A 17987-nucleotide genomic window follows, 5' to 3' on the forward strand; every position below is an offset into this window, starting at 1 on the left:
TTTCCTCCAGATGTGACGCTTGGCATTCAGGCCCAAGTGTTCAATCTTGGTTTCATCAGACCAGAGAATATTGTTTCTCATGGTCTGAGAGTCCTTTTGGTGCATTTTGGCAAACTCCAAGAGGTCTGTCATGTGCCTTTTACTGAGAAGTGACTTCCGTCTGGTCACTCTACCATAAAGGCCTGATTGGTGGAGTGCTGCAGAGATGGTTGTCCTTCTGGAAATTTCTCCCATCTCCACAGAGGAACTCTGGAGCTCTGTCAGAGTGACCATCGGGCTCTTGGTCACCTCCCTGACCAACTCCCTTCTCCCCCAATTGCTCCATTTGGCTATGTGGCCAGCTCTAAGAAGAGTCTTGGTTGTTCCAAACTTCTTCCATTTAAGAATGATGGAGGCCACTGTGTTCTTGGGGACATTCAATGCTGCATTTTTTGGTACCTTTCCCCAGATCTGTGTCTCGTAGCTCTACGGACAATTCCTTCGACCTAATGGCCTGTTTTTTTCTCTAACATGCACTGTCATGTGTGTGACCTTATATAGACAGGTGTGTGCCTTTCCAAATCATGTCCAATGAATCTAATTTACCACAGGTGGACTCCAATCAAGGTGTAGAAAAAAACTAGAAAATAGGATGCACCTGAGCTCAATTTCAAGTCTCATAGCAAAGGGTCTGAATACGTATGTATGTAAATAAGGTTTTTCACTTAATTTTAATACATTTGCAAAAATGTCAAAAAAACAGTTTTTGCTTTGTCATTATGAGGTACGGTATGGTGTGTAGATTGGTGTGTAGATTGATGTCCCAAAAAATTCAGACATTTTACAATAAGGCTGTGACATAACAAAATGTGGAAAAAGTCAAGGGGTCTGAATTAGAGGTCGACCGATTATGATTTTTCAACGCCGATACCGATACCGATTATGGAGGACTGAAAAAAGCCAATACCGATTGATCGGACAATTTTTATATAAATATTTTGTAATAATGACAATTACAACAATACTGAATGAACACTTACTTTAACTTAATATAATACATCAATAAATCAATTTAGGCTCAAATAAATGATGAAACATGTTCAATTTGGTTTAAGTAATGCAAAAACAAAGTGTTGGAGAAGAAAGTAAAAGTGCAATATGTGCCATGTAATAAAGCTAACGTTTAAGTTCCTTGCTCAGAACATGAGAACATATGAAAGCTCGTGGTTCCTTTTAACATGAGTCTTCAATATTCCCAGGTAAGAAATTTTAGGTTGTAGTTACTATGACTATTACTCTCTATACCATTTTCATTTCATATACCTTTGACTATTGGATGTTCTAATAGGTACTTTAGTATTGACAGCCTAATCTCGGGAGTTGATAGGCTTGAAGTAATGAACAGCGCAATGCTTGAAGCACAGCGAAGAGCTGCTGGCAAATGCAGGAAAGTGCTGTTTGAATGAATGCTTACGAGCCTGCTGCTGCCTACCACCGCTCAGTCAGACTGCTCTATCAAGTCATAGACTTAATTATAATATAATAACACACAGAAATACGAGCCTTAGATCATTAATATGGTCAATTTCGGAAACTATAATTTCGAAAACAAAATGTTTATTCTTTCAGTCAAAATATTGCAACACAACCTTTAATGTTATGTCATAATTATGTAAAATTCTGGCAAATTAATTACAGCCTTTGTTAGGAAGAAATGGTCTTCACACAGTTCACAACGAGCCAGGCAGGCCAAACTGTTGCTTATACCCCGACTCTGCTTGCACAGAACGCAAGAGAAGTGACACAATTTCCCTAGTTAAAATAAATGCATGTTAGCAGGCAATATTAACTAAATATGCAGGTTTAAAAATATATAGTTGTGTATTGATTTTAAGAAAGGCATTGATGTTTATGGTCAGGTACACATTGATGCAACGACAGTGTTTTTTTGTGAATGTGCTAGTTAAATCACCCGTTTAGCGAAGAAGGCTGTGATTCAATGATAAATTAACAGGCACCGCATCGATTATATGCAACGCAGGACAAGCTAGATAAACTAGTAATATCATCAACCATGTGTAGTTCACTAGTGATTATGTTAAGATTGATTGTTTTTTATAAGATAAGTTTAATTCTAGCTAGCACCTTACCTTGGCTCCTTGCTGCACTCGCATAACAGCTAGTCAGCCTGCCACGTAGTCTCCTCGTGGGGTGCAATGTAATCGGCCATAATCGGTGTCCAAAAATGCAGATTACCGATTGTTATGAAAACTTGAAATCGACCCTAATTAATCGGCCATTCCGATTAATCGGTCGACCTCTAGTCTGAATACTTTCCGAATGCACTGTATGTTCATTAGGGAATCTATTAGACCTATTGCCTACTCTGCTGTCACAAACTCCCCTATAGAACTGACATAAAACATTTTTAACAAGAACTTTTCCCATTAGCACTGACTTTGCTGATAAATACTTTGCTGGGGGAAAATGTACTTGATACGATTGTGATCTCTTACCAAGCTATTTTAAGATGAATGCACTAATTGTATGTTGCTCTGGATATATGACTAAAACGTAAATAGAAACACTTGCAAACAATGCTGGGTATTAGTATTAATGTGGAGGAGCTGAATAATAAGGCCAAGTTTCCAGCAATAATCCTACTCCTCAACCTTCCTATTGCATCTACCTTTCAAACAATAATCCTACTCCTCAACCTTCCTATTGCATCTACCTTTCAAACAATAATCCTACTCCTCAACCTTCCTATTGCATCTACCTTTCAAACAATAATCCTACTCAACCTTCCAGCAATAATCCTACTCCTCAACCTTCCTATTGCATCTACCTTTCAAACAATAATCCTATTGCATCTACCTTTCAAACAATAATCCTATTGCATCTACCTTTCAAACAATAATCCTACTCCTCAACCTTCCTATTGCATCTACCTTTCAAACAATAATCCTACTCAACCTTCCAGCAATAATCCTACTCCTCAACCTTCCTATTGCATCTACCTTTCAAACAATAATCCTACTCCTCAACCTTCCTATTGCATCTACCTTTCAAACAATAATCCTACTCAACCTTCCTATTGCATCTACCTTTCAAACAATAATCCTACTCAACCTTCCTATTGCATCTACCTTTCAAACAATAATCCTACTCAACCTTCCAGCAATAATCCTACTCCTCAACCTTCCTATTGCATCTACCTTTCAAACAATAATCCTATTGCATCTACCTTTCAAACAATAATCCTACTCCTCAACCTTCCTATTGCATCTATCTCTCCAATGCCCATCTCCAAGTTCTACAACTGATGTGTCGACTCAATCCAAACATTAGCTATCTCTCGACATTATTAGCATTTTGATGATTTCAGGATTTGGTGTGGTCGGAGAGTAGTATCTTATAAAATGTACAGATCCGGCCACGCAATACTTGTCATGCATTATTGCTGTATTCATCCAATCTGAACATATATTCTAGATTAAGCTAATACCTTGAAACAAATGGTTTCAAAGATGAAACTAATAGTTTCACCAGAATAACCATAATTTGGAATAAATGACAACAATAAGTGACAACTGGTAATTCTATTCTATTCACATCTGATACCTTTTCAATTAGATTAGTTATTAGTACACAACACACTGACTGGACAAGTATATGTAGCTACTGTGCTGTTATGTAATTGCATTACCCACCACCAACAAAACAATAACAACATCATCGCAAATCACAGACTTTGCTTTATTAGATTCAGATGCTCATTGATTGGAGAACAAGAAAATTACATATAAATACTTTACTATATAAAAAAGAGCATAAAGTATGAGACACCCATAGGGCAATGGGTGTCTCAGGGGAGGCAGGAGCTCTGGGGTTTATTCAGTAAAACTTTCCAAATGTTGCAGATATAAATAGAATGAATAGAGGTGACACAATTCCCTATTTTATCTGACAGACAATCATATCTGTTCTACACAATGCATTTCTATGTGAACGTTACATCCTCCTGAACAGGCCTGAGTCGTAGGGGACCCAGGAGGTTGAGCTGAGTGTTATGAGGGTTGGGGGTATGGTTACTTTGCGGGTGTGGTCAATGGGCGTGGCTTAGGCTGAGGTATCAAAAAGCCTCTCGATCATCTCCTCCACCTGCTCTGGACGATACTTGTGGTATTTCTCAGGATTTTTGGTGAACGAAATGTTGGCGTATCTGTGAAGGAATTCAACATTCATGAGTAACAATGTTTTGTGTAAACTTACAGCCGTCCTTAACTGAGCTGCGGAGAGAAAGGAAACCCTTTTAGCGAGGTTCTGACTAACAGAAGACAAACCCAGAAAATAAATACATTTCCTACAAGTTACAATGGTTACCATCCTTTACAAAATGTGAGAGAGGAGGAATAACACAGATGTCACAGTAGTGGTGGTGCTTAAGACTCACCTCTGTAGGAATGCCCTGTAGGCCTCGGATACCACTCTCCTCTGGGCGTGGCGGATGGCGTCTCTCTGCTCCTTGTCTGGGATGGCCCACACCTTCTGGATCTTACACAGCTCCTCCAGACCGTCGTTGAATCCCTACAGAGAGCAAGGGATCAGTCCATAAGGATACGTTTAAACCATACGTTCATGGAGCTTGAGATTAAATTGAAGGCATTTTAACTGATATGTTGGCACATTTAAAAAGTATCCAATTCATCACTCTTGAATCCTCAGTATATCCTTGGTAGGGATTGAATGTGTTTTGTGTTACCTGTATGCTGTTGGTTATCTTACCTTAAACTTGTCTTTGATCACCTGACGCTCTTTGTCTTTCAGCTGGTTAGAGGGAACATATGAAAGGCCATTTACTTCACATGTACAGATACAATAGCAAATGTGCACAGCAAGCTAAGCATCGCAAACAAGGCTGTATGCTTTGTATACACACCGAGTGTACATCCTTCCTTGCATTGAGTTGTCTTCAAAACAGCCTCAATTCGTCGGGGCATGGATTCTACAAGGTGTTGAAAGCATTCCACAGGAATGCTGGCCCATGTTGACTCTAATGCTTCCCAGAGATGTGTCAAGTTGGCAGCTACTACCATACCCCTCTGACTGGCACACATACACAATCCATGTCTCAATTGTTTTAACGCTTATAAATCCTTCTTTAGCCTCCATCCTCCCCTTCATCTACACTGATCGAAGTGGATTTAACAAGTGACATCAATAAGGGCAATCATAGCTTTCACCTGGACTCAGTCTATCATGGAAAGAGCAGCTGTTCATGTTTTGTACACTCAGTGTACATACGCATATCAAGTAAACAGTCACACCTTGGTTCCTGGTTGGAAGGCAGGCATGTTCCGGTCCGTAATATGCTCTGTGACCTTGTACCAGCTAAAGAAAAGCAAGACAAACAGAATAGTATGTTATGTAAGATCACAGGAGATAGTTTACGTAGTGCAGGTACTAGCTAGTGACTCAGGAACATGCTGTAGCTACATCTAAATGAGAGTGTACCCAGATGCCCTTCAGCCCATTATGTATTTACCTGCGCTGGTATATCTGTTTCTGCTGTTCTATCAGCTCTCTGTATGAACTCTCAGCCTTCTTCTGAGTCACTGTCACTAACTGGATCAGCTCAGACCTGAGGGAGGGACCGACACACGGACACACACATGGACACACACAGGGTAATATGGTTAAAATAACATGTGACTTTGACTAAGTATATTCTTGCTTTATGGTATATCAATTCTCTGCCTGAGCATCTGCATTAGAAAAGGTGTTTGGCTCCGTGGCAATTCGTTTGTTGATTAGTGTTTACTGTATGTATGTATGTATGTATGTATGTATATATATATATATTTATTTGAGTAGCTGATATCAATAGGGTTACTAGTAGTTTCGAAAGATATCAATGGAAATGGTTTGTGTGTGAGGTCGTGCAGGCACGTTGGTGGGATAATAAGGGGATATCGGGGCCTACTTCTCCAGGGACTTGAGGATGTAGTTGTAGTTGTTGTGGAGGAAGATGGCACTCAGAGCAGAGTCCTCGTACACCTTGGATTTACTGAGAAGATTCAGCTGCAAGTTCCCCAACACTTTACCTGAGAGAGAAGCAAACCAGATTCAGAATCAGAGCCAAGGACATTCGTAAACTGTGCTTGGTTGGTTCCAACTGTATGCACATTTGAATCATCTAGTTATATAAGATATATAGGATCAACTTTATTGTCATTGAGGGGATGTTTGTGTTGGAGAAAAGTTATATAATGTGACCAAAACAATTCAAAGGTCTGTCCTTTATATAGCTACTGTACAAATGGATTACATACAGCGTGTATCTTTACTTAAAGGTAGACTCAGCGAGATGACGTAGATGCAATGTAAACAGCAGCAGTTCATTTCCGCAACAACTAAGAGCGTTGAAGGGTGAAGGTTAAACTTCTCCCCTGTTTTGGTCCTGTCGCAACCACCCTGTAACAGCGTGAAGCGAACCTTTGCACATGCGCAGATACTCTGTGTGACAGCAAAATCTTGCATTGCGTTAATCGCAATATCAGCAGTGCTGCTCGTGGCAACATTAAAACGCCAAGTCTACCTTTAATTAAGCTCTTGATTTTCTTTATAACATGCAACGTTTTAACATACACATCTTCACTTCCTAAACTTACATATGTAGGTGCTGAGAAGTCTCCTACTGAACTCGGAGCTGCTGGCTGACGAACTGGTCTCTGCAGATTGTAAAACAGTGTTAACATATCTATAACCGCTGAGTTACATAATCCACTGTGTCACTGCTAATCCCTCAACTGGGATATAATATCATATCATCTTTCTGTTAGTCTCCCATGATCTCTTTTGGGATTTGAATTATAGTCATTTTTATTCCTGTTCGAATAACTTAATTCATTAGAGGCGAAAGCTTAATTACAATTTAAATGTAAAATATATGGGAGAGTGTGACTGGCTGGAAAAACGCAATTTCCATAATACTGTAAGCACCTCAGTAGCATGATCCATGTTCCACAGTCTTTACAATCATATAAGGATGCAATACTACTACCCATACATACTATCAATGTATTTCTGTTCATGGGTTTTGTGTAACATTACTCATCCATTAACTCAATCCTAAACAACATGTTGATAAAAACCTGAGACCATTCATAAAGTCAGAAACGTATTAATGGCGCTGTCCTTCCCTACTCCTCTGGTAGTGAAGCACCTGTCTTGTATTGGCTTACCTCGGGGGTCTAAAGGGATATTGTACGTGTCCCCCAGTACTTTAGGGCAGAGGCAAGGCAAAAAAGAGAAAGACAGAAAAGATGAGAGAAGCAAAGTGCAAAAGGTTAGAAAAGATATGTTAGTGCAGAGTAAGCAAAGTACTGTTAACAGCCAGACAGCGATAGGTAGAGAGTATGGTGGTTTATGGGTAAGGGGCATGGGGTGAGTGTATAGGGTCACGGTACTGGGATGCAGGAGGGACTAACCCGAACAGTGGGGGCCCCTTTTCATCCTTATTGCTAGTATGATTGGTCTTGTTATGACGGTCCATATCTTTCCCTCTCAAAGGGTTCAAAGGCTGATATGTGTGGTCATTGATGTTAGAAATGGTCACCCAGATAGTCCCTAGAAAGGGAACAGCATGTCCATAGTACAGTATATGGAGTGTCTAGGGGCTCCCTCTAGAGGCAGAGAAAGGCAGTGCAGCAGCGATGGTGAGGAAGAGGTGAAGAAGAGATGAGTTCAAGTCAGCAACACATTAGAGGAAGTTATAGACACAGACAGAGGAAGAAGGGCCAGAAAGAACTCTGGAGGAGAGAAATGCTGATGTGACGTAACTGGAGATAAGGAGGACGTTTAGTTTCTATTACAAACATCAGTTGGTGGATACATGGGACTTCTCAGACAAAGATGGGATGGTCTACTACTACCGTTTCAGAACAGACAAACAATGGACAGACAGAAGCTGGTGGACACTAACAGCAGACCCGGAGTCCGTCCCAAATGGCACCCTATTCCCTATATAGTGCGCTACTCTTGAACAGAGCCATATGGGCCCTGGTCAAAAGCAGTGGACCTTATTAGGGAATAGGATGCCTGGACAGGACAGTCCACTCAGCCCTCCCTACCTTGAGAAGCCAGCATAGCTCCGGCTGTCTCCTGAAAGTCCAGCAGCTGCTGAAGGAACAGGATGGCCTGGGGAAGAGAGAGAGAGGAATAATGTAAGGGATGACGGTATGTGACATGGAGAGGCTAACAGCAACATATGCCACTATATAAACTGCAGACTGTATGTCAAGAGGGAGGGTGCTGGCTTACATTGCTGGTGAGCTCATGGACAGTTCCATCCTTAGGCATGTTGTACTCCTTGTCAGGGTCATTCTGTCATAGAAAAGAGAGACACAAATTTGTCTTCAATATTTTTTCTCTCTTACAAGAACACTAGGAGATGCTGGTCCTAATAAAATGTCCATACATATTATACTGTAAATAGTTTAGGAATAGTTTGTTAATGGGTTCAAGCTGTGTATAGTATGGTTGAAAGAGCTAAGGAGTGATCGGTGGAGTGTAGTTACCTTGATGCTGTCTGCAAACTCCTCCAGGGCTTTGGCTCCGATAGTCTCCATGGATGTGATGAGGGTAGGCAGCTTGTTCTTGGTACTGGCAGCTGTGCCCTGTAGATACATACCATGAAGGGAAAAGGGAAATTAGATCATAATGCAATTTAATTCAAAAAGCTTTCTGTTGTCCAACGTAAAATTGGCTTTGGCATTACATTTCAGATAGTTTATTGTTAATTCATACATCTGCTTAAGTGAGGCCTGTAGGTTACATTACCTGGAGCGTGGAGTCAAAGTCTGGCTTGGTCTGTTTAAGGTGCCTGAGGATGGGGAAGATGGTGAGGACAGCAGAGTAGTCGTGTCTCATGATGGCCCGCCGTGCTGCCGCCACTATGTTGTCACCCTCCAGCATCAGGTTGTCCAGGGCTTCCTAAGACACAAGCGATCAGACAGAGTAACAGGAGGAGTCAGCTTCACTGTACATTATATCAGAGAGCCAATATCAGAGCTGGTACTTCACGTCTCTGTCAACATTCCTATTTTACTACTTTTTATTACTTATTTCTTTACCATTTTGATAACGTGTATTGTACTGCTGAGGAGAGCTTGCAAGTAAGTATTTCACCGTTCCATTTACACCCTGTATCCTCTGCATAAGGCCAATAAACTTTGATTTGACAACATTCTCTTTGAAAACAATCTTGTTATTTGCACAGACACAGTAAACTCAGGAGACCATTGATCATGTTATATTAGTCTTCTTCTGGGTAAGAAATACCTATTGTTCGCCTGTCTTTGGTTGAGACATGATCATACAGTGAGCTATGATATTACTGTCCTCATCTGACATGAAAAAAAGAGGCAACCGAAACGATAAAGGCCTGTGGCTTGCCTGTCTAAGGCCTGACCTGTATGAGGGAGTCATAAAGGCCTGTGGCCTGCCTGTCTAAGGCCTGACCTGTATGAGGGAGTCATAAAGGCCTGTGGCTTGCCTGTCTAAGGCCTGACCTGTATGAGGGAGTCATAAAAGCCTGTGGCTTGCCTGTCTGAGGCCTGACCTGTATGAGGGAGTCATAAAGGCCTGTGGCTTGCCTGTCTGAGGCCTGACCTGTATGAGGGAGTCATAAAGGCCTGTGGCTTGCCTGTCTGAGGCCTGACCTGTATGAGGGAGTCATAAAGGCCTGTGGCTTGCCTGTCTAAGGCCTGACCTGTATGAGGGAGTCATAAAAGCCTGTGGCTTGCCTGTCTGAGGCCTGACCTGTATGAGGGAGTCATAAAGGCCTGTGGCTTGCCTGTCTAAGGCCTGACCTGTATGAGGGAGTCATAAAGGCCTGTGGCTTGGCTGACTGAGGCCTGACCTGTATGAGGGAGTCAAAGGTCTTCTTCTGGTGGTGTTCAGGGATGATCTCTGTGAGCAGGACGTATTCACTCTGGGCCAGCTTCACAAAGGCACTGATGCAGTGGATGTAAGAGTCAATCTCTATGTCCAGGACATCATCCTTCCCTGAGGGGCACATGGTGAGGTCAGTTAGTGGACAGGATGGAGATGAGACTTGGTGGACCAGAGGCATTGGGCAGGTTGCAATAATACCAACAATCCTGACTGAGAATTATGACTGTTTAGATATGTGTATTTACAGCATGCTTACTTGATGTGCTACTTCCATGAATGGTGTTTTTTCCCCGAAGGGAGATAAATATTGGGCATGTATTTGTTCAAAATTATATTCACTGTATTTTAAAAGCAAAATGGAGAATGCCAGTAGGGGAGAATTTACTTCACATTTATATAATGACATTACCTGACCAGTATATAAGCTGAAAATAACCACTGACTACTATTTGATGAGGTTTTTAAAACAATAATAGCTAACTTTTTAACTGTCAGCACATATCCACTGGCTTCCATAGCTGTCAATGGATGTGTGCTGAACCTGGTATCACATCCCACGGGCTTGAATACTGGTGGGTGTCTTGTTCCCCATATGGACATTTTGGAGCAAACTTCCCCCTTACTCACCTGCTGCTGCCCCATGCTTGTCGGTCAGGGCGTCTGACTGGTGTTTGACCCGCTGGTCATGATCGTGACCTGATGGGTGGGGGGAGGGGGGGTATAGTCATGGAACCAGGCTCACTCCTGGGGCCTATAGGCCAAGTGGTAAGCCTGGGACTCGCCTAGAAACATATACTGACCACCAAGCACCCAGCGGGGAAAGCAGAGAACACCCTTGTTGGGGGGCAGGGGGAGGTCAGGGGGACCAATGGGTTTGTGAGTTTGTTTGACCTGTGTCTGAGATAGTTAGTGGATGTTATAGCTTTTACAGGAACCAGATTTACATTACTTTGAAAGCCAGAAGTCACACCAGTTTAGACCTGCTGCAGTTCTAACACGTGTTGCAAGTAAACTTCTATTACCAAATACTACATTTCAATGTGGTATATTTCAGGCTAGCTAAAAAGGAGTTATAACATTCACCTTACACTGAAGATGAAACATTTGAATTACAACTATATTTTGTATTCATTAAACAACATAGCTTTTAAATTATTTGCAGCGTCTAACAGCCAGTGTGTCTGTTGTTTAACAAAAACAACAAGTTAACCTGGACAAGAGCAACAGACCAGTAACCCCAGTACACTGGCATAGTGATAGAAAGAGAAAGACACCGAAGAGAAGACAACAAAGCCAGGGTGCGTTACCTTCCAAAGGAGTGAGGTTAGAGCCCCCCTTTTTCCCATCCAGACCATGCTGAGAGTACTGTTTGAGAAGGTTCTGAGCCTTGCGAATGGTCCCTGCTCCCACAGAGTGACACACAGACACAATCCAGGGGTCCACAGAGAAGAAAAGAAGATAGAGAAACGAAGTAGGAACGGGGGAAGAGAGATGAGAGGAAGAGAGCTAGGTAGTGTGATGAAGATACACCAACACCACATCCCTTCACCACCACCAATCATGAGTGAGAAGAGATGGGGGGGCAATGGGAACCGTGGCCTAGCACCGCTACTACACAACACAGAAATACAACTACAAGGTAGAACTACAGCACAGCTAGATAAACACACTATGACGGGGTGCGCCGAAGCACACTCCACCAGCAAGGTAACAAAAAGAAAATGTAAAGGTTAGGTTCATTATACAAACACAAACAAAACAGCCATCAGAATTAACAATACATTCATTTCAGCATTGTTATTATGGACATTCACTCACACTACTACTGTTATAACATTAACGTAGCATTGGTAGGTAAAATTGTTACATGGTTATATGTTTTACATCTTATAGACGTAGATTCATACAAAAGCCTGAGTTAATGCAAACAAATAGAGAGCAAGTAAAACAGTACACGATTCCGACTTGGGTTTGTGTGTTAGTAAGCAATTGATGCATTATTAGAAATATCAATGAAGTGGGAGACAGAATAGAAATAATGATGCAGAAATAGATCTACGTAGAAATGTCTGAAACAATCCTTATTCCTCAACTTATGCTTTGCCTATGATGTTTTCAATTCTAGCAACGTAAGCTATTACTGAGCAACTTTTTTGATCAATTATAATAGAATATAAGCCATGTAGCAAATGCATTGTTATAGCATAGGAGCATTTAGTTATCGGATGTTGTAGGCCATGTGGTTAAATTACTTCTAAATCAAGCGGTATAAATATGTTCATGTTCTGCAATTGGCTGATTTTGATGGAGAAAATGTTAGCTTTCAGGTCAGTCAATATAAACCATCTATAAACTACCTTAAAATACTTTATAACTTTTTATATTGGTTGCAGAGCAGTCACAATACAGACAAAACCCCAAACACTCCTGGCAAACACCAAAGAAACCACAAAACTGGGAGGTCAAAATAAAGACATGCAAGATGCTTCTGTCAAGTCTGCCTCTTCCTCCTGTATCCAACTACATCAAGAAACCCCACTGGAGGTGACCAACTAACCTAAGTGACAAAAACAACAAACTATCAATCACGCTGAATAGGGGAGTGGTAGCATAACTGTTTCCACGTCAGATGGCATGATTCTACTTCACGGTGTTCTGGTCACTGACTACGGCACCCTCGTTTGTGGTGAAATGTGGCGTCCAGTTAACAGAAGCAAGAGATGGTAACGAGACGATAGAGAGACACACTAAAGCTTTTCTCTTTACCTGGGATGTAGACTGTCATCACCATCATCACAATACACATGAGGATTATAAAACAAGAGGAAAGCAGAGGGGTTAGTTGGGGTCATGACAAGGAGAGAGAAGGCAAAATCACAGGAACATATAGTCTACGTCCCAAATGGCACGCTATTCCTTACATACAGTAGCACACTACTTTTGACCAGGGACCTATGGACCCTGGTCAAAAGCAGTGTACTATATAGGGAATAGGGTTCCATTTGGAATGTAATCATAGAAGGGGTGGTGAGGGACACTGTCGTCCATTAATAAGGCTGAAGATGCTAGAGAAGCTCGGTAGTCGTGACGACAATGATGAATCATGCTCTCAGTGATTTGGAGGACACTTGAAACAGAATAGAATTACGCAAGAGGGGGAACTACAACCAATCATCTGACTCAGAATGTTCAGACCAGAGGGACATTCTTAAGTGTGTGAGCTGTCTGAAATTGTATTACAGTGTATGATAAGATTATTTTGATATCTACACTGAGTGTACAAAACATTAGGAACACATTCATAATATTGAGTTGCACCTTCTTTTGCCCTCAGAAGAGCCTCAATTCATTGTGGCATGGACTCTACAATGTGTCAAAAGCGTTCCACAGGGATGCACAGGGATGTTGACTCCAATGCTTCCCACAGTTGTGTCAAGTTGGCTAGATGACCTTTGGGTGGTGGACCATTCTTTATATACACAGGAAACTGTTAAAGAAAAGAAAAACCCAGCAATGCTGCAGTTCTTGACACACTCAAACCGGTGCGCCTGGAACTTACTTCCATACACTGTTCAAAAGGCACTTCAATCTTTTGTCTTGCCCATTCACCCTCTGAATGGCACACACACATTCCATGTCTCAAGGTTTAAAACTCCTTATTTCACCTGTCTCCCCTCCCCCATCTACACTTACCACGGTGGATTTAACAGGTGACATCAATAAGGGACAATAGCTTTCACCTGGATTCACCTGGTCAGTCTGTCATGGAAAGAGCCGGTGTTCATAATGTTTTGTACACTCAGAGTGTATATTCCTGTTTGTGGTGACTGTGATGAAGTAATGCATTCTGTGAACTTGTGGTAGATATGAACCTGTTTGTGGTGGGTATGATTTTAGCATACGGATGAGAGTGATAGTGACACTATAGCTATAGTTGAATCATCATGGAGGCACAGCAGAGTGTAATGTTACCGGGCCGCAGCAGGGCACTGACCTGGTCTCTTGGGTGCCTTCTTAGTGGGAGTGTCCTTGCGTTTGGTCTGAACGGCTGGTGAGTAGAGGATGCCAGAAGAGGCAGAACTCTTCCGGAAGTGGTCTTTCAAACCCTTGATGGAGCGGTCCAACTGATTGGAGCGGATCTGGAAGTAAACGTTCATAAAGTCTGCAGAGCAGAGAGGAGATGTGGTCAAGAGGAGAGGACAACTATCATACATAAATATGGTTATGAAATCTACATCTGTGTTAAGAGCAGGTTTTGAGTACAACTGTTGAACATAATCATGAAGTCTGCAGAGGTAGAGAAGAAGTGGTCAAAACTGGACGATAACCACCATAAAACCCATAATTATGGAATTGACAAGGGTGTGGTAGGTTCTGAGTACACCAATGCAAGGAAAAGGTTTTCAACTTATCATGTAGTGTGCTGAACGGGATCCTTGGGACGTCCTAACTCTGACCTCACCCCTCTGAAGTTGAAAACGGTTAGGGTTAAGTTAGGGGTATGGTTAGGTTTATGGTAGGGGTGTCCCAAGGATCCCGGATAGCACTAACCATGAGAGAAGGGGCAGCTAGTCTGTTTCTGCCACTTACGGTTCCTGAGGGTGAGATGGGTTGATGCTGTTAGGGATCTCATCTGACCCTATCCACAGTCCTGCTACTGCTCTTCCTGTTGGCTGACTGAATCCTCATCCTCCTCATTGACACTGGCTTCATCTGAGTGACCTGTACTGCAATCTCCTATTGCCGTGTTATCTCTCCTCAACACGTAATCCACATAACATATATATAATAGTATTAAGTCTACACGTAATGGAGCAGGTTGAGAGTTTCAAGTTCCTTGGTGTCCACATCACCAACAAACTGACATTGTGCAAGCAGACCAAGACAGTCCTGAAGAGGGCACGACAAAACCTATTCCCACTCAGGAGACTGAAAAGATTTGTCATGGGTCCCCAGATCCTCAAAAGGTTCTACAGCGGCACCATCGAGAGCATCCTGACTGGTTGCATCACTGCCTGGTATGGCAAATGCTCAGCCTCCGACCGCAAGGCACTACAGAGGGTCATGCATAAGGCCCAGTACATCACTGGGGCCAAGCTTCCTGCCACCCAGGACCTCTATACCAGGCGGTGTCAGAGGAAGGCCCTATAAATTGTCAAAGACTCCAGCCACCCTAGTCATAGTCTGTTCTCTCTGCTACTGCACAGCAAGCGGTAACGGAGCACCAAGTCTAGGTCCAAGAGGCTTCTAAACAGCTTCTACCCCAAAGCCACAAGACTCCTGAATAATCAAATGGCTACCCAGACTATTTACATTCCTCCCCCCCGCCACACGACTCTGTACCGGTACCCCCTGTATATAGCCTCGCTATTGTTATGTTACTGCTGCTCTTTAATTATTTGTTACTTTCATTTCTTATTGGCGCATGTGACCAATAACATTTTATTTGATTTATGTACTATAAAATAGAATCAGCATCCTTTGAAAAGAAACCGATGACACCTTCAAACATGAAATGGACATCAATGGAAGAGTGAGTGCATTTCATGTACAGTACAAGTACCCTGGGTGAGTCCATACTCCAAGGGACTATGCTAAAGGAGAAATGACTGGGGACAGAGATCAGTGACAATGTATAAAGTGTGGGTGATCTACCCTGGTTGCGTCCGTACTCCACCAGCCAGCCAGAGATACAGATGATATCCTGTAGCACGGCTTCAGGGAGGTGTTCTAGAGTCACCTCCTCCTGAACCTCCAGCTCCTCATCTACAGTGATGGCATCCAGGATCAATATGGGAGGAACAGGCTTACTGTAGCGGGTCAGCAGACCACGGAACTCAGCCTCCAGGAGCTCCTTACCCTTCTCAAATCGTGCTTTCTGTAGATAGTAAAAAGTACAGCGAAGTAAGTATTTAATGTTGAGAATGTATTGTTATTGATAACAAGATGTGAGGAAGGAGATTAGAGGGAGTGAGAGAGAGTGACAGAGACAGGGGATGAGAGAGAGAGGGGGGAATGAAAGAGAGAAAGAAGAGAGAAAGAGAGAGAGCAAGAAAACAAGAGCGAGTGAGAGAGACCGATATTTGAGTACTGTACCACTGTATTGAGCTCAGGGCTATCTGGGTTGTTGTCCTGAAAGTACTCAACAGCTTTCTGGATCTTGGCAATGCAGGCCAGGTACTCATCTAGTCTACCCGTTGGCCTGGAACATAGAAACATAGCACCAGGTATCAGCTTTGGTCTGTTATCCCAAGCTAAGACATTTTGCCTGGACTGTTAGCTAGTAGTTAAAAGCTAGTAGTTAACAGCACTGCTTACAGTACTCTCTACTCCAACACAGGAAGCAATAAGACAGTGCTGAATAAAATATGATGACTGTCATATCATGGAAGATTAAATCCAAGGATAGCAGGATAATAGTTAAGTAGAGCGCGATAATGCAAAAATAGCCTTACGCCGACTTTTGGGTCAAAACGTTACACTCAATAAAACTGCGTGAACATTTTATTTATTTACATTTTATTTAACAGCGTGCAGCTGTCTATATAAATAGATGCCAGTCTCTCTCTCCGTCTGTCTGTCTGCCCTGTCTGACTCTCACCCCTCTCTGATGATCTTGTCGGTGTCCTTGGCTACATGGTAATAACTGATGACATGGTCCATGCAGGACAGGGTCTTATCCACATTCTCCTGAAGCCTCTGTAGGTTCTCTGTCTGCTTGTGTACTGGGATGATGGAGTTCTCCAGCTGCATCAGACGACTCTCAAACGATGACAAGATGGACACCTGCATGGGAGCAGTGGTGGGTTGCAGAAAGAGTCAGCAGTAAAATAACAGTTTATGTGGAATTACTAGGCCCAGGTTTCAAGTGTACAGTACAGATTATGAGAATGTCAAAAAATAGTTGAAAGGAACCATTGACTTTTGTATTCACCAACTATATGAAATATATTTCTATGAGTATTGAGTGGGAAAAGAGTGTCAACCTGCAACATACCATCCCTTTAGTCAGCTGATCACTCTTCTCCATATTCTCTCGGATGAAGGACAGGGTTTCCTGTTCCTGTTACTCATAGAGGGAATGAACGAATTATGACAACAGCGGCCCGAGACGCAGGATAGTGACAGGGATGTCTACAATACAGCATAGCTTGGTTCTGTTGGAACATCTGCTTATCAACCATTCCTAGTGTAACGTTAAAGGTCTGAGAACGCTGATCAAAGAAAAACGCCTCTGTGTGGCTGTGTTACGACAGGTCAAGTCGGGTATGACTGTGCAGTGTACACTTGTAAACTCATTTGAACAAATTACACTTATAACATGCATAGAGAGGACAACATTTAGTAGCCAAAGTCAAATATCGCTTTGCTAGTAAATAATGCTAGCTATCTAACGTTAGCTAGCTAGAGATTTCTCCCATTTCCTTCCCTTCCCATTTCCTGAAACCGACCTGCTTTAGTTTCTCCTCTATCTCCCTCTTCCTCGCGGACGCATCCTCGGTCGGAATCATCCTAGGTGTTTTTGGCAAACGTAGATACAGAAGAAAGGCCACCAATATTGAAAATATAATAGCAAAAGCTATTCAACAAAATAATAACAATGACCCCCAGATTCTCATCAGCTGGGGCGGGGCAATCAAAACGAGTTCGCTTCCGTATCCGTCTTCTTCACATCAGTCATGAACAGTGGCCATCTTTGTTGTGTCAGAAAACGTTGCAATAATGTTCCACAAGTTGACGCTGTCGATCCTAACATTAATTGCGCACTGAACCTAACATGACCAACGCACCACTGACGTATGTAGGCTTATGAGTTACTTTAAAATACTGATTCAATTATGCCACATCATTTAATTTTATGAAAATACCTTCCCATCAAGTTCCCATGAGTAAAACTATGAAACAGAGGGGTGTAATCAAATAACATTTTATTAATCACATGCGCCAAATACAACAGGTGTAAACCTTAACCATGAAATGTTTACTTACAAGCCCTTAACCAACAATGCAGTTAAGAAAAAGAGTCGAGAAAACATTTACAAAATAAA

General features: G+C 42.2%; 1 protein-coding gene across 13 annotated transcripts; it reads right to left on the reverse strand.

Annotated features, from left to right (window-relative positions):
* Positions 1 to 3717: 3717 nt before the first annotated feature.
* On the reverse strand, positions 3718 to 17733 carry exoc7 (exocyst complex component 7). 13 transcript variants are annotated; one of them, XM_036960502.2, is made up of 22 exons: positions 17391 to 17733; positions 16937 to 17002; positions 16541 to 16725; positions 16036 to 16141; positions 15595 to 15817; positions 13934 to 14101; positions 12706 to 12717; positions 11247 to 11339; positions 10567 to 10635; positions 9905 to 10050; positions 8824 to 8976; positions 8562 to 8660; positions 8305 to 8367; positions 8115 to 8181; positions 7227 to 7265; positions 6654 to 6713; positions 5966 to 6086; positions 5528 to 5623; positions 5310 to 5373; positions 4768 to 4809; positions 4436 to 4569; positions 3718 to 4204 (listed from the first exon to the last, which is right to left on the reverse strand). In XM_036960502.2, exons 1-22 carry the CDS (start codon positions 17448 to 17450, stop codon positions 4102 to 4104), a joined length of 2169 nt encoding a protein of 722 aa, XP_036816397.1. In that variant the 5' UTR covers positions 17451 to 17733; the 3' UTR covers positions 3718 to 4101. The 13 variants fall into 13 exon arrangements, with proteins under 13 accessions (XP_036816397.1, XP_036816398.1, XP_021436760.1 ...); XM_036960503.2 differs by lacking the exon at positions 12706 to 12717; XM_021581085.3 differs by lacking the exon at positions 11247 to 11339.
* Positions 17734 to 17987: the final 254 nt, after the last annotated feature.

This window comes from Oncorhynchus mykiss, chromosome 23 (assembly GCF_057628025.1).
Source record: "Oncorhynchus mykiss isolate SJ-2025 chromosome 23, ASM5762802v1, whole genome shotgun sequence".
In the NCBI taxonomy this organism is placed as follows: domain Eukaryota; kingdom Metazoa; phylum Chordata; class Actinopteri; order Salmoniformes; family Salmonidae; genus Oncorhynchus; species Oncorhynchus mykiss.